The sequence below is a fragment of the Bacillus rossius genome, chromosome 2 (assembly GCF_032445375.1).
Source record: "Bacillus rossius redtenbacheri isolate Brsri chromosome 2, Brsri_v3, whole genome shotgun sequence".
NCBI classification, from domain to species: domain Eukaryota; kingdom Metazoa; phylum Arthropoda; class Insecta; order Phasmatodea; family Bacillidae; genus Bacillus; species Bacillus rossius.
The window spans coordinates 33,854,020-33,871,737 of record NC_086331.1 but is presented as its reverse complement, the minus strand read 5'-3'; the positions used below and the strand labels follow the sequence as shown (position 1 = coordinate 33,871,737).

Here is a 17,718-nt window from a genome sequence, read left to right as displayed (position 1 = left end):
GCTGTTTTCCTTCTCATGCACACCTTCCACTTTAACTGCTCATCTGATAGCTGGACACACATCCAAACCTATAGGGAAGCAGCGTGACATTAGGTTTTACATAGAACCGTTACGTATGGAGAGGTTTAAGGCAACAGAACATTCATCATCATGGCTACAAGCCACTTCAGTTTTAGGTGCTCATAAATAATTAAGATGCCGGTTACATTGATCAAACCATTTAAACTTGCCTTATGACATGCCACATGTGTTTGTGGGCTCTTTGTTTATGTTATAGGGTTAACAGGGAGGTTTATAGCTTTATTGGACATATCTTATGTAAAGTATACTCTTCTGAGTATGTATCTATGGAGCCGGACCATACTTTCACTCTTTTGATTCTAAATCCTCTGTTCAATAACTTCCCAGGGGCTATAAATAGCCTATGACTGCATCAGTTTCTCTAGTACTGATATAATGTGCACATAGCCCAGCAAAGCATGTTTAACACCTGGAAGATGGTTAAGGTGAATCAAAAAGTAAAGTCTCTTTTATAATTTTAAATTTATCAGCAAATTTTTAACTGTTACAGTTACATTAACTTTCAATTTTAATTTGTAATTCATTTTGTGTAAAAGACTTTAAATGTGGCATATAACAGTGTCAAGTTGAAAGTTTAGTGGACTCCTTCACAAACCGTACATCTTTAACAGGCCTCCATGACTCAAGACCTGTCGCAAGGTGTCTCTAGTGCTAGCCTATTCAGTTCAGTTGAGCTGCTAAGTTACTGTAGCATTTACCGGTTAAGGAGTCCATTATACATACATGAGTATTCTACACTATGTTAGTTAGCCACAATTTCTCTAAATTTATTTAATAAAATCAGTAAAGCCATTCACTCAGGTAGAAACCATATGGCTAAGGAAGAAGTTATTTAAGCATTCTAAAATTGAACACCTCAGTGATTGAATTACATGCATTTAGATTTTTTACCTTGCATTCTTTACTTGGTTACATTAAGACTCTCTGGAGAACCATTTTCGTAATATCTCATCAACAATTAACTTTAAAATTCTGCTTATGTACCCAGGCATAACAAGCGGTTAAACATTGCCTTTAAATTATTTACTAGGGAATTACGTACATAACTAATGACAAGAACTGGCATAGTTCCATGAAATGTCTGAAATATGCAGTATAGTGATACTTACCACCTCCATCATATGGCACATAAGCTGACTCATCGGCTTCAGGAATGCTTTTCTGCTGACGTGAACTATGAAAATGTTGCCGTGGATTTCCATTACTGCCCTTCATTGTCAAAGATAATCACTGGGGAAAAGATTATACATCAAAATTAGATGTATTGCTTTCAGTAAATATATTTTAATACTTAATTAACACAACCTATCATATATTGTAATATATGGTACCTTTTTTTTCAATTATTGGTATAATGAGAAGTCATGGTCTGACTTTTTTGATTTAGTTACCAGGATGCCCCATTGGTGTAACAAATATTACTTCTCAGGGTAGGACTGAGGTTGTGTTGTCCTCACCACTTGATAATACAAAAGCCAATGGCATAACACCTTAAAACCATCGTGATTGATAGAGCAAGGTGGCATAGTAGATACGATACAGAACTCACATTACAAAGAACTTGGGTTAAAATCCAGCTCTTGCCGTTCTGATTTTGGTTTTTTGTGGTTTCCCGAAATCACACCAAGCAAATACTGTGATGATGCCTTTTGCATTGTGTTTTTTTAACATTAATGAGTTTGATGTCGACCAGACATATTTTTAATGAATTAGTCTATAGCTGAGAACCCAAAATGAAGAGAATGTAATGCTGCTTATGATTTGGCCTACTAAGAGAGCTACGAGCCCTTAAACATAGACGTCCCACATCCTGTTATATACACACATCAAAAACTTCATTAGATAGATTATACCTAATTCCTGGAACGTGATTTTTTTAAATCACCTTTGTAAATCTACATTAATGTGCAGCAGTTGCCGCCTCCCGGGCTAGCAGAGCGCTCCCTTCCCCTCCATCCTTTCCCCCTCTCCACCTTGCCCCAGCCTTCCCCTCCGCACTTCCCCTCCTTTCCCGAGGCTTCCCGTCTTCCCTTCTCCTCGTTTCTCGAACCTTCCCCTCCGCCGCTTTTCTCTATTGTTCTCGAAAGACAGCTCCCCTGTATATAAGGCCGCGAGTTTGCTTAGGCCGGCACTGTCTTCAGTCACTCTCGCTCGTAGGCAGTCCGCTGGGAGGAGGCCGCGCTACTTATGCTCATGGTTGATTAGTTATGTTAGAAGCTTCGCTTTAAATCCACTATGGATCTCTGCCTTGTAATTTCCGCGGGCATAAATGGTCTGTTTGCTCAAGTTTAACTTCTTTCTTACGAGCCTTCTGCTCTTGATTGAGTGGTCTAGATGGGTCTTATAGCTAATTTTGTTGGATGTTCCATTTATCACCGACCTTAATTTACATGAGTGTTTGCTTGATTATTTGTTTTGCACATTGGGCTTCCTCCCTGTCGTAATATTTTTGTTTTAATGTCTTTTAGCTGGGGTTCGCGATTCCCATTTAAATTTGCCATGAAAACTTATGTTGCGTGTAAACTTAATGCATAATTTAAAGCCTTAATATTTATACTTAATTGCTTGATAACGAATTTGCTCTGCGTGAGACTTTTATATGACTTTTGTCTGCTTGCTAAGGTCTTTTAAATGTACATTAATTAAGAGAATTTTCCTTATGCGCAGTACTTAAATACGTGTTATGTCAGGCGCATTTTCATTGCGCAAACTGTTCATGATGCTTTCTTTTCAAGCATCTGTTTTATACTCATGTTTGTAAAAACCATAACGATTAATGGGTGTTGTCTGCACATTTGTTATATCTATTTGTACCTTAATACATTATCATTTTTGTTTAATGAATAAAATATATTTTTTTCTACTTTCATTTTTTTTCTAATATAGCAACATTTTTACAACTGCTGTTGTATCATACTGGAATGGTACACCATTGGTTCCCATTTAACTAGTTGAAGTTACTTCGATCCTACTTCCACCTAGCTTCAACGTCTGCGCAACTCTGCTTCGGCAGTTGTTACTTTGTTGTTTGTTCTCTGTTACCATGAGCCGGCCTGGAGTCACATGGATCTATCAGCTGCACCGGGATGAACTTGTCCGGTACTGTGAAGAAAATCAACTGCCTGCCGAGTCGGGCGACACTGTCACGACCTTGCGTGCTCGACTCGTTCGGTTTATGCGTGACAGCAGTGACGTCACACCTGTGAGGGGCGAGGTGGAAGCCTCACTGGAAGTAAGTCCTGGTCCCACTCATTCCTTTTCTCAAAAGTTGTTCTTTTCCTCTTTGAAGTGTATGCCCGCTCTTGACAGCAGTGAGCCTAAGCGTGTTCTTGAATTTTTTCATGAGGCTGAGCGCCTCATTAAGCTGAACCTGGTTCCTTCTGAGGCGTTTATGAAGGCGCTCTTAACTAAGTGTTCTGGTATATTTGTGAATAGGCTAACTGAGGCTATTGTGCAAAAGTCGGATTTTCACACATTTAAGTTATCCGTGCTGAGGGGAGTTTGCCCCCCCCGGGTGTTGGACGCCTGCAAGAGAGACTTAGTCTTTCGCTTTCAGCGCCCTGATGAGTCGGTGACTCAGTACATTGATTCGGTACTTTCGTACGCGGATGTGTTGGAACTTGATACCCCCGAGGCGGAATTAGTTCAGCTCGTCTTAGGTAACTTTGCCCCTCGTGTTCTCAGTCTTGCTAGTATGTTAACTCCTCCTTCCACCTTTGATTCTTTACGAGCCTGGGGCAGTGAAATAGAGGCCCGTTTGTTAGCCGTCTCTAAATACTAGACGGAATTTCCATCGCGTCGTGACACTGATAGTAAGTGGCAACCTCGCGACTGTAAGTGCGAGGTTCGCCCGTTACCCACATTTCGCTCAGAGGCAAATGATAAGGCATGTCATTCTTATCGCCCCTCAAATCCTAGTCGGGGTGCATTCCGGCAACGCATTCAGTCACACAACACTGAACGCATTAGCGCGCCGGCAGCGGGCGCATTCTCCTCGCCTCGTGTAAGTGCTCCCGCCCACCTTGCTGCCGCCTCCGCTCTTAAAGCCACAGGTCATGTACAGTGCGATCAAAGAAATGTACGCACTCGCTGTGCAAACTGTTGCATTTTTGGACATATTTCTAAAGACTGCGGTCAGCCATTCATACCGCACAATGACCGGAAATGTTTTTCCTGTAAGGGAACAGGGCATTACCGGGCTAAGTGTCCGGGAAACTCCGTCTGACGGGACGTAAGAGAGGTCGTTTCTGTCGGTTTGTTAAAAAATCCTCTGTGCCAGTCTATTTGCATTTTCTTCCAATTCATATTCAGGAGCATTCTTTTCCGGCTCTAGTTGACACTGGCGCCACCCATTCGGTTATTAGCGAAGGTTTTTTGCAGAATTTAATTAAAATGTTTCCTACTATTGCTTCACATGTGTATTGCAATGATCCAGTTAATATTTGTGTTGCAAATGGTGAATGCATTCGATCTAACAAGTCAGTCACTTTACATTTAAAGATTAAACATTTTTCCTGGAACTGGAAATTCGCTGTTATTTCTGATTTACACCCTGAATTTATTTTGGGTTTAGATTTTTTGGGCAAGACTAAAGCAGTTTTAAATTTTGGTCTTCATGAGCTTTCTTTTGGATTTGCACCTACTGTCAAAATCCCTTTAACTTTCGACTCTTCTAAGCCTGTCATTTTTGAATGTCGTGATAGTAACGACTCTCTACAGAAGCAAGCCGTTGCCAACCTTGTGCATAGATTTTCCGATGTCATTTCTCCTAAAATCGGACGCTGCGACATTTTGCCCTACAAGTTTTACTTGAAGGATGAATCTCCGGTTCGCAGTAAATATCACAAGGTTTCCCCTCCTAAACTTCAGGCCATGCATGATATCGTAGATAAGCTCTTGTCTGCTGGCGTTATTTCTCCTTCCACTTCTGATTTTAGCACTCCCACCTTCCTAGTGTGTAAGAAGGATGGGGTTAATTGGCGAATGGTTCACAACTACATTCCCTTGAATCGTAAAATAGCCATGGAGGATGTTTATCCCCTCCCTACTGTAGAAAGTGCCTTGCAGCACTTAGGCAAGGCCAAGGTGTTTTCAATTATTGATTTAAATCAAAGCTTCCATCAATGCCTCCTGGATCCTTCTTGTCGTAAATATACCGCCTTTTCCACCCCGTTTGGCCATTTTGAATTTAATCGCATACCCATGGGGGTTAATTTTGGCAGTCAGGCCATGAGTCGTGTTTTGGACCATGTACTAAAGGACCTTAAGTATAAATTTGTGTTTAATTATGTCGATGATATTATTGTGTATAGCGATACTCTTGACGATCACATTGCCCACTTAACAGAAGTTCTTACTCGTTTACGAGCTGCTCATTTGACTGTTAACCCTAATAAGGTCATTTTGGCAAAGACGTCAGTAAAATTCCTTGGCTATGTCATTTCTCAGGGAACCCTCCTCATGGATCCAGATAAAATTGCACCCATTGTACAGTTTCCTAAGCCTATCAACATTAAGGGAGTTCAGCGTTTTTTAGGCATGCTGGGTTACTTTTCCAGATTTATTCATAATTTTGCTTCTCTAAGTGCTCCTTTAAATCACCTTCGAAAAAAGAATGTAGCTTTTGAGTGGGGTCCTGAACAAGAAAAATCTTTTCAGGCCTTGAAGACTTGTATGGCCTCTCCTCCAGTTCTTATTTTACCCGATTTCAGTAGACGCTTCGCAGTTCAGGTTGACGCCTCTTCTATCGCCCTTGGAGCAGTTTTAGGTCATTTGGAAGAGGGTAAGATCAGACCCATCGCCTTTGCAAGCCGTTCTCTTTCGGAATCCGAGCAGCGTCTGGGTGTGTACGAAAAGGAGGCCCTTGGGTGCCTCTTTGCTCTTGAAAAATTCGAAAATTATTTGGATGCTAACGAGTTTGACCTATTTACCGACAACCAAGCCCTTAGTTGGCTATTTAACCACCCACACCAGCTGGGTAAGTTGGGTCGTTGGATCCTTCGGTTGTCGCGGTTCCGATTTTCCATTCATCACATCCCAGGTAGAGAAAACATTATTGCTGATTCTCTTTCCCGTATGTTTTGTACTGATGAGTTTGAGCCTATTGATGAGGACTATTCTGAGAGAACTGAATTCCTCTCTGTTTGTAAAATTTTTCCAGAGTCATACTTAAATATTAGAGAATGTCAGAGCAATGACCCTTTTTGCCAGGAGATTCGTAGAGATCTTCATCACAAAAGGCCTGAGCCTTATATTGAAGAACAGGGTTTACTTTACTTTACTGGAACTTCAGGTAGAGCTCGCAAGGCAGTCGTTCCAGCTGCCTTAAGGGCCATGGTATTGGCTTATTTTCATTCTTCACTTCTCGGTGGCCATTTGGGTATCGAGAAAACCCAGCGCAGGATTTCCGCGCATTTATTCTGGCCCGAGTTACTGAGCGATGTTCGTAGCTATGTTCGCTCTTGTGTAGACTGTCAAATATCAAAGCCCCCTCACAACTCCAAGGTAGGGCTCTATGCCGCCGATCCTCCTGTTGCTCCTTGGCACGCTTTACATATTGACATATTTGGGCCTCTTACCCGGTCGAAAAAGGGAAATATCTGTTTACTAGTGGTTCTGGACATTTTTTCGAAATTTGTCATTCTCCTTCCTCTCAAAAACATGAAGGCTGCTACGATCGTTAGGGTTCTTAGAGAACAGGTGTTTAAATTATTTGGTCCCCCTTGTATCATGGTTTCTGACAATGCTCCTTATTTCAGATCTTCTGTTTACAGTGATTTTCTTTTTGAGTGGGCTGTGAAACCCATCTATAGCTCTGCTTACTTTCCTCAGGGTAACATGGTCGAACGAGTAAATAAGGTTTTGAAGAGCATCCTTATATCCTTCTATCGTTCTGACCAAACTCTTTGGGATTCCGATTTGGATTATATTAACGTGGGTTTGAACTCTGCTACTCATTCCTCCTCTGGATTTCCTCCCTCTCTTCCCTTCCTTGGGCGTGAGCTCACTCATCCCTTACTTAACCAGTGGGGCCTTTACCCTCTCGACTCCGCCCTCGATGCCTCGGGCCTTGACAGTGTGCTCGACTCGGTAGCTTGCAATTTACGTAAGGCCCGTCAGGCTGTCGCTGAATCTTATAACAAATCCAGATCCCCTCATGGTTACAAAGTCGGAGACCTTGTTCTCTGTCGCAGCTTCACCCTCCCTTCTTTGGCCAGTAAATTAAATGTGAAACTTTTGCCTCCCTATGAAGGACCTTATAGTGTGCATAGGATTTTGGCCGCTAATACCTTGTTACTTAAGTCATGTAAGTTTAAACATAAGTTTAAGAAGGCTCATGTGAGTCAAGTCAAGGCCTTTGTGAGTTAAAGTATTTTGCTATTATTACTTGAGAGTGTTTATTAAGCTTGCGTTTAGATAACTGTTTTATTATTAAGTTTCAGTGTTGTTTGTTTGTTGTGTTTGCTGTTGCGGCTCTCCCCTTTTTTTTTTCCCTTTTAAGTTTGGCGCGCCATCCTCTTCTCCCGTCCTCGCTCTGCTGGCCCCGCATCTCTACGATCTTCACCAGCCTGCTTCTTCGCCTCGAGGAGAGACGTCTTTTCGGGGCGTCGTCGTCGTCGTCTTCGCCTCCCCCCGCCGGGACGTGTCCCCCTGAGAGCAATCTTCGCTTCGACTTCTTGCCTGATGGCATGGCTCCTTCGCGGCGCCCGGATGCAGGCCCCCTGTTGAGGTGCCCTGTTGAGCGCCGGCAGTCTCCAGTTTGAACGCCTTCGCGCTCCTGTGAGCGCTCGGATGCTCCAGAGCCCATCAGAGGTGATCCCTCATCTACGACGATTGCCGCTCTGGATTGCCTGCCTCGGCACTTCGGTCTACGGCGGGTTCCGCTGGAGTCCCACCTAGGCCTGGGTGGTTTGACTCGCGGATTCCCTGCACCAAGCGACACTGATGGCGTCTTCTGCCCCGCTTCTGGACTCGTCAACGTTTCGGCTCGAGCTGCGAGCCGCTAAAGATTTCTTCATGCTGGCGTTCCAGCATCCATGTTTTTGCAGCTTGCGTGGCTTCGCATTGTTCTTCGACTTCGTGATCTTATGCTCTCAGGGTAGGGCCACTTAAGGGGGGGGGGTTGCAGCAGTTGCCGCCTCCCGGGCTAGCAGAGCGCTCCCTTCACCACCATCCTTTCCCCCTCTCCACCTTGCCCCAGCCTTCCCCTCCGCACTTCCCCTCCTTTCCCGAGGCTTCCCGTCTTCCCTTCTCCTCGTTTCTCGAACCTTCCCCTCCGCCGCTTTTCTCTATTGTTCTCGAAAGACAGCTCCCCTGTATATAAGGCCGCGAGTTTGCTTAGGCCGGCACTGTCTTCAGTCACTCTCGCTCGTAGGCAGTCCGCTGGGAGGAGACCGCGCTACTTATGCTCATGGTTGATTAGTTATGTTAGAAGCTTCGCTTTAAATCCACTATGGATCTCTGCCTTGTAATTTCTGCGGGCATTAATGGTCTGTTTGCTCAAGTTTAACTTCTTTCTTACGAGCCTTCTGCTCTTGATTGAGTGGTCTAGATGGGTCTTATAGCTAATTTTGTTGGATGTTCCATTTATCACCGACCTTAATTTACATGAGTGTTTGCTTGATTATTTGTTTTGCGCATTGGGCTTCCTCCCTGTCGTAATATTTTTGTTTTAATGTCTTTTAGCTGGGGTTCGCGATTCCCATTTAAATTTGCCATGAAAACTTATGTTGCGTGTAAACTTAATGCATAATTTAAAGCCTTAATATTTATACTTAATTGCTTGATAACGAATTTGCTCTGCGTGAGACTTTTATATGACTTTTGTCTGCTTGCTAAGGTCTTTTAAATGTACATTAATTAAGAGAATTTTCCTTATGCGCAGTACTTAAATACGTGTTATGTCAGGCGCACTTTCATTGCGCAAACTGTTCATGATGCTTTCTTTTCAAGCATCTGTTTTATACTCATGTTTGTAAAAACCATAACGATTAATGGGTGTTGTCTGCACATTTGTTATATCTATTTGTACCTTAATACATTATCATTTTTGTTTAATGAATAAAATATATTTTTTTTCTACTTTCATTTTTTTTCTAATATAACAACATTTTTACAATTGCTGTTGTATCATACTGGAATGGTACACCATTGGTTCCCATTTAACTAGTTGAAGTTACTTTGATCCCACTTCCACCTAGCTTCAAATGTAGTTGGTAATATCATCACACTTCACTGCTAAAATAACACATGCTAGATGATTATCACATAAAGTTATTACTGAAAATTACCTTAGGAAATATGTGGTATTATTTTTATCTTTAATGGCAAATAGATCGGACAAAATTAAAATGAAATACCAAGGTGTAAGTAACCTGTGAAAAATGTGTTTTCTTGCAGCACAGGGCTTTGTTGGGGATTTTGGGAGTAAGGTTATCATTCTAGCACATTATGGTCCTTTCTAAGACTGACACTTGCCTCTTCTAGGTTTTGGGAGAGGGAACGCTAGTCAAAAATCAGTAGCTTGCCTGCAGATGAATTGATTAAGTCAGTGATCCATATTTTTCCATGCATTACAAAAAATTAATTACATAAGTAGTTGTTCATATATTATTTGACAATATTTACTATAAAATGTAAAACATATTTAAGACTACCCTGTCCTTGTGTTTAGTCAGCATCACTCTCCTAAGTTTTTGTATATTATTTTAATGAAAAATGTTGACTATGTTGTTTCTGAAATCTACATACTTTTTACCTAATACCCAGCTTTGAATTTTGCAGAGGACCAATTACTGTAGGGTTTAGGGTGCTATGGTAGTATAAAATAGAACCCCCCCACCCCCTTCTAACAAACAATTAAATGGGAAGTCCTAAATTTAAATAATAGACCCTTAAAAGGCTATTTAAATGAAATTCTGATGTCTTTAAAAGTCATTATCAAAACTACGGTTCTATCTGATTTTTAAGAGTACTAAGGTTTCAAAAAATTAAACACAGTATAGTAGCACTAAAAAATGTAAAATAATACAGCAATGTATTCCTCTTGAGTCATGAAGTCCTTCTAACTTCAGCATGTCATCCAACCAGTTGTGCCTCGGAATATGCAAAATTACTTGTGCAGTAAGTACAATGAAAAATCAAGCCATAATTTAAGTTCAATGCACCATCATTACTGGTTAGGTGACTTAAGTTTATTACTTGCTTCTTATTTCCTTTTTGTATAATCTTGGAACCCTACTTTCAGATATCTATTTCCTCCCCTCCCCCCACTAATGCTTAAAGTCTCCAATAATAAAACAACCCGATAGTAGAATTTGAAATATGTGCTTAAGGCTGGAGATATACTATTTTAATGTGTAAGCTGGATTCAACAGTTTCACTTTTATTTTCAAAACAGTGAAATCTCTATTGCAAGGAAGAAATGAATGGTCTAGAACATAAAATATTATTCAAATTTTTAATTTTTTTTTTTTTGGAATCAAAGCTGACAGTTCTCTCACCACAGTATGGTTCTTATTCTGACCTCCACATTTTTATTAAGATATAGAGGTTTATTACTTGTCTGGCATTTGCATCCTATGGAACTGTGTGGTAAACATAAATATTAGAGAATCTTGTTTGAGGTTACAGACACAAAAAGTATTTACTGTGAGATGTCGCAAATAAAATGTTTCTTGTACTGGCACACTTGGGAGGATCAATTTTGCATGACTTTAAACACACTGCTCTTACACAATCATTAAGTCACAGTACAGAAACACCTTGAATTTTTTTTCTTCATAAAATTTCTAAGTACTTTTAACGGGAAAAATGTTTTCAACCAAAAACTCTTCATGCAGAATCATTAAAATATTTTCTCTTAATTTTTATGCCTTTGCCTTTAATGCATAGTGCATCCGTAGGTGACCAATCTTTAATTTAAATACATACATTTGTTATTAGTACTTGTTAGTTGTTATTGGTGCTTGTTAGTTCAAAATGATCCTACATGCTGTTTTACAGAGTCCACCAAAGTAATTGACTTTGTATTTTCAGAATTACAAATCCCATGATTATCATTTGAAGACTTTCACTCGGGAAAATACTTGCAATACTATGAACTTGTTTATTTATGCCATGGATACTAAGAAAGTATTAAAAACAAAAACCTGTAATTTTCCTTCACTTATTATTTAATTCCAATATTTTGGTCTAGTGTCTTTGCTATACTTACATATTTTATTCTATGCTTTTGTTGCATAGGATATGTTGAAATGATCCCCTGTAAGTACCATGTTTTCTCGCATAATCGTCGCACATTTTATTCTAAAATAAAGTTTGAAAAGTAGGGGTGCGACGATTATGCGGGGAAAAAAAAATTTTGTTAGGTAAAGTTAATCATAAAAAACCTGTTCATGGAAAGTACGTTTATTTAAAAAAAAAGTGGAGTATACAAGAGCACGCAAACAATTTATATTAATAATTCAACAAACAAAAACCTTTCTTCAACTTTAAATAGAAAACCCAAACTGTAACGCGAACGCAGGCCACTTGAATCTGTGATGTGAACTAACGCGTAACTATTGCCGTAGTACAAATTTACCACGAAAGAATGCAGGCCATCAAATGTAGTAAACTCGGCACCTGATAAGAGAGCGCACGCTGCATGCTATCGGCAAGATATCGATATTCGACTACGTGCGCGCGCTCTATACGGGAAGCAACATAACCAAACATGAATGATGCCAACTAGCGCTGGCTACATGTTCATAAGTGACGCAGACGATCAGATAAGTGAAATAACATTTAAAAACGACTTTAAAAGAAAATTTACAAGTCAGACAACTTCGTATTTCAGTTAATTAAATAAGTGGTAATGTCCGAATAAATATTAGATTTCTAATTTTAAATACATTGTTTTATACGGAAAAGATATCTACACCGGTACACCACGGCGACGCAGAAGATCAGATAAAAATAATAATGTTTAAAAACGTCTTAAAAAAAAAAAATTACACGTCAGAAAACTTCGTATTTCCGTTAATTACATAAGTGGTAATTTCCGAATAAATATTAGATTTCTACTTTAAAATACATCGTTTTATACAGAAAAGATACCTACACAAAGCGCTCGGCATCTAATAGCGGGACCAAAAACATAATTCGACGTTTAAGTGAGAAGTTTTTATCCCAATTTTGACTGCCAAAAATATAGGTGTGACGATTACGTGCGTAGGATGATTATGCGATTAAAGAGGATAGCTCTCTAGCTTGTTCTTAGCATCAATATCAGCATATTCTAATTTACAAATTCAATCTTAACATTTGCATCTACAATTAGAGTATTTATATGAAGGCAAAAAAGCCTATGTAATATAAACCAACTTAAATTGTTAAGTTATTTAATTTAACAACTCCAAGATTAGAGTACAGTTTACATAACTGCAATCATCTCCCTGTTTTAATTTTTGTTTGTTGCATCCACTCCAGTCTCTGTCCAGTCCAATATACTAGACAATCACATTAGTTTCTTATTCCTTTCTTCCTTTTTCTTTTCTTATTAGGAAGACGTTGAGATACCATGAAATACAGAAAAGTGTTTTGCTGGTGAAAATCGTCTTGCTTCTCCCATCCAAAAAATTAACAGAATATAGCATGAATAAAAAGTAATAAGATAAATGCTATCATACATTTGTACGGTTGGATCTTTAAGAACTCTAGGCATGGATGCTAATTTGATGTTTCACTTTACTAAGGCTACGTCTCATCAACACCATCTTTATAGATGGACATGTGCAATGAACACAATGTAGGGAAATTGGAGGAGGAATCAGCCATTGCCTAATGCAAAGAACAAACCCAAAATTTGTCTAAAATTAAAACTTGGAAAACTAAAACCAGGACAGCTAGACTGGGATTTGAAGTCAAGTCATCCCAAATGACAGTGTGATGTTTTATTATTTTATCACTTCACTCGGCTAGTGTGGAAGCAATACATTTGGCACTTCATAGTGACCACATATATGAATTTTTGCAGTATAAATGAAATATACTGCAGATTTTTTCCTGCAATGCACATTAATATTAGGCCTCAAAACTCAAAGAATGAGTACCTATAGTACATTTATAAACTATAAAAATGTAATATTTTAAGACAAAAAAAAAACCGGTTGAAAAGTTATTGACTTATTCTCTACCCTTTTTGAAAATATGGTTAAACCTTATTTACTCTCCTCAACATGTAATACAGTTTATTCTTGATAATACATACATACATATTAGTTTCAAATCAAAATTCCCATAAGTATGCTTGTGTCAATAAATGGGGGAGGATTATATAGGTTTTACCATGAAATTTTTTCTTCCTTCACACCATAACTTAGTGACAATATCTACCGTTAATCAAAATGCCCCATGTAGTGGACTCAGAACTACTAGGACACGGACTCAAAATGTGAGTTATGCCTGGGTTTGAGATCCAACTGACCACTGCCTCACCATATGGGCATGATGCCTTAGAACCAATGCCACTGAGAATCCATAAGTATTCCTTCTTACAGTTACATAAACAAAATGATTCACACAGTGTTCTGGGGAACTAAGTTCAAACAAACTATCTTGTGCCATACTTTACCTTGTATACAGGTGGAAGAAAGATGACCTGTTTTGCCATTCCTAACTCTCTAAACATATCTGGAGTCTTTGCACAAAAGCCTCAAGGATCCATTCGACTTCTGTAACATAAAACAATATTCTCAGATTTTGTCTCTAAATTATAGAAAATGTAGTTAAACTCTTCAATATTATACGTTTTATTTCCTAAAAATGTACACAAGGAAGTACTTATTTTGTGTGTTTAATAATTATAAAGATACATAGTTACAAAAACAACAGTTAAATAAAAAGTAAAAAAATCTTAATACAAAAAATATCAGTTACCTAATGTGGCATAGGTACCTACTTCATTGGTTTGAAACTTTTATATTATTTTTTTAAGACAATATAAAGATAAAGATCAAAGCATAGGTTGGCTACTAACAAGTCTTACTATGAATGTTACTACTGTCCAATAATACTAGTTTCCATGAAAATTACTTATCTGAAATCAATCTGAAATACCTTAATACAGTTAAGGAATGTGGCATAACCTAATATTGCATCAGAGTTCAACTTCACAACTGCTTCACCATTATCTTCATTAAATCATGGAGTTAAAAAAAACTGAACTTCATTGCAACCTTCTTTTTCTGATTATTTACATACACTACTCTACACAAATTTTTTTTAAAACATCACAAGATTCATTGACAATGTTACAAGATATTGAGAGATAGATAAATATAAACACATATTGATTGCAGACTATCCAAATGTTGCTGAACACTAGAAATCAGTACATTAAGCCAAAACATATATAGGCCCTACAGTGGAAATTACTGGACAAACTATTAATCCTGATGTAAATTATGCATTGAAAGGCATACCATATGTACAAGATAATTACTATTTATATGCTTCCTCACAACACCTACATACTTGAAAAGTTATTCCAGAAACTTGAAAGATATGCTAAAAATAGCCAAAATACACAAGATTCTCTAAGGAAAACTTTAATGATAGCCTTAAAGGGTAATTTCATTAGTTCCAGAATTTTTAACCCAAGGTAAAAAAAATTCTACCTCAAGATTTTACTTTAGGTTAACGGGAAAAGGGTATATACCTATGTAATATTTTCAAACACAATTTATTATTTTAATAATTTAACTGTAATGTTTATTTTGACTGTTCTTTCATGCTTAAAACAAATAACAACACTTCAACCATTCCACACAAAGTGAAACCAAAGCATAAAATGTAAAATAATTTTGCTCATTATAATTTTATACCTGCTGTAGGTATATGGTAAAAGTGCAAAGTTGATGAAAGTAATCATAAAAAGTTTTTAAAGCTTTTTCCTCAGGGTTTTGTTATGTTGGCATGTTTTGCAACACACGAACTGCAAGAAACCACTTTGATAGTAACATATTTGAATAGTTATAATGTCTATGGAGTGGTCAGCTGTGAAAGTTGAGGTTATGTTCCAGGTAGCTTCAATCGTTTAGTTTTCTGTAAGACTAAATTCAAGCAGGAAAAGGTAAGTTTAATAAATTATTTTGACAGTAATTTGTAAACAACTTTCATGTCACATCCGTTACCATAAACTTTAAAAGTTTATTTTCTGGTTACTTCATTAAGTTTGCATTCATTTAATTTGGAAATATAAATAATCTTCTCAAAAACTTATAGGTTAAATTTTATAAAAATTTTAAAAGCTGTTTTTAATGTAAAAATGTTGGTAACGGACGTGACATTTAGTTTGGTAACAAATGTGAAAAGTATTTATGTATAAGCCAAAACTTGCCCAGTAAAAAATAAAAAATTCTCAAAAACCATTGTTAGGATTGGTACCATGTTCTAGGTGGCTATGAGTTAATACTAACTCCTTTGTTTTTGTTCAAAAAGCTTTTCTTAGAAAAACACGAATGCTAATGTTGAAAATTACAATTTGTATTTCTAACAAGAGCTTGAATAAGGACCTTAAGTTTTTAGGAAGTTGAGTGTGTCATTGTTTTGCTTATCATCTTGAATTGTGGTGTGACATTTGGTAAGACTATTTAGTTCCATGAATGATATACTTTTCAGTTTCATGTTAATAACTTTCTAGCCAGGGCAAAAACCCTTTGTCAGTAGAATTTTTCAAAAGTCACTTACTCCATTCTTATATTTAGCCAGCCAGCACCCTCTAATAATTTATTCCCTTTCTTATTTCTGGCAATGGGAAAACCAAAAGGCTTACTGATGGCAGAGTTTAGGAAGAGGAAAAAAGAAGATCCAGAAAAGTGGGCCTTGTACCTTCAGAAAGATCGTGATAGGAAAAAGAAAGCCAGAAAAAAAGAAAACTTGTTAGGTCATACTTTTGACAAAAATGAAATAGAAAAGAAGAGGGAAAAGGCTAGAGCTCGACAGCAAAAGTGTAGATTACGAAAAAGATTAGCAGCCACTGAATGTGAATCCCCAATTTCCAATTTTGGATCTTATCAACGACTACAAACTCTTGGGAAAGCAGTGACGAAAGCTGTTTCAGCACTGCCATAAAGTCCACGAAAATGTATAGCAGTAGTTCAAGAGCTAGCTAGAAGTACATTTAGCCCTGAAGTAAGATCTTCCAAAACAAAAAAATGCACCAGTGAGTCGGAATGAAGATATATGCTCTTTAGTGGCAGATTTTTAAAATTCTGATGAGATAAGTCACCAAGCTCCTGGTAAAAGAGATGTAAAGTTCATTAAATCTCCCGTTACTGGAAAAAGGGAACACGTTCCGATCCGTCACATGCTTATGAATATTGGTGAAGCATACACTGAATTTACTGAAAAATACCCAGAAATAAAGATGTCTCGTACCAGGTTTTTCATGCTTCAACCAACTCAAGTACTTCCAGCTAGTATGACTCCACATAATGTTTGCATATGCAGACATCTGAATTTTTCATTCATGGTTGAAGCACTTGCTTCACAAGTGGGTGAATTTCCATCAAACACTAAAAAAGTGTTGTGTTCTGTGTGTTGCAACACTGAAAATGAAAACTGCATGCTCAATTACTGCAGGGACTTTTTGTATGATGTAAGGCAGTTGTTACCAAATACCCTAAATCCAAGTGCTAGAATTAAGTGCAAGAAATGGGAAATTATAGAAGGATATGCACAAGTCACTGAAAATGAGTTTACAATTATGGAGCTTGTTTGTTAACTAAATAGTAAACTTCCCCAGTTTAAAACTCATTGTTTTGTAAAACAAACTCAGAGCAAGTACTTTGAAGAATGCAAGCAGCGAAAAAATGAGAAAGAAGTAGTTGTGCAGATTGACTTTGCTAAGAATTACACTCTCACAGCTCAAAACCAAATCCAGTGTGTTCATTGGAAGCAGCAGCAAGTTACATTATTCACCTATTGCATATGGTTCTGCGGTGAGGTGCACAGCATTGCCATTATAAGTGATGATCTTAGTCACTCAAGGTACTCAGTATGGACTTTCTTAAAAGTTATTACCAATGATATCAAGTCGAACATGCCATCTGTGGAGCATATAATTTTTTTTCAGACAATGCAGCCTCTCAATTTATGAGTAAATTTACATTGGTAAACTTGTATTGCATAGAAAAAGACTATGGCGTAACAGTTGAATGGAATACGTTTGTAGCTTCGCATGGGAAAGGTGCAGTGGATGGTGTGGGTGGTTCACTTAAAAATGGGATATGGAGACTCATCAAGGCAAAAGACTTAAGTATTAATTCTGCAAAAGAGTTTTATGTACTTGCAGAAATGACATGCATAAATACATAAGTCTTTTATGTACCAAAGAGGATGTAGAAGAAAACAAAGCTTTCCTGGTTAATCGACGTAACATGGTTTTGCATGTTCCTGGACTTCAATCATTACACCACTTCCTTCCACATGACAGTAATAACCTTCTTGCGGGTGTCGCTGCTAAGTCAAAACTGACAACTGTAAATATGTTTGGCAAGCAGCTTTCAGACATTAAAAATCCTGGAATTTGCAAGAATAAACTATTGAGATACAAAGATGTTTAAAGCAGCACAGATGACGACAGTGATAATT

The 17,718-nt window shown here is 38.0% G+C and overlaps 1 protein-coding gene across 2 annotated transcripts in view; it reads right to left on the bottom strand.

Moving 5' to 3' along the window:
• LOC134529231 (uncharacterized) overlaps positions 1-17,718 on the bottom strand; it is a 218,485-nt gene that overhangs the window by 188,147 nt on the left and 12,620 nt on the right. For both annotated transcript variants that reach the window (XM_063363112.1, XM_063363111.1), the window contains exons 2-3: positions 13,697-13,796; positions 1,191-1,311 (exon numbers count right to left, since the gene is read on the bottom strand). In XM_063363112.1, the coding sequence (XP_063219182.1) occupies positions 1,191-1,296 (106 nt within the window). In that variant the 5' untranslated portion in view covers positions 1,297-1,311; positions 13,697-13,796. The remainder of the gene's footprint in view (positions 1-1,190; positions 1,312-13,696; positions 13,797-17,718) is intronic.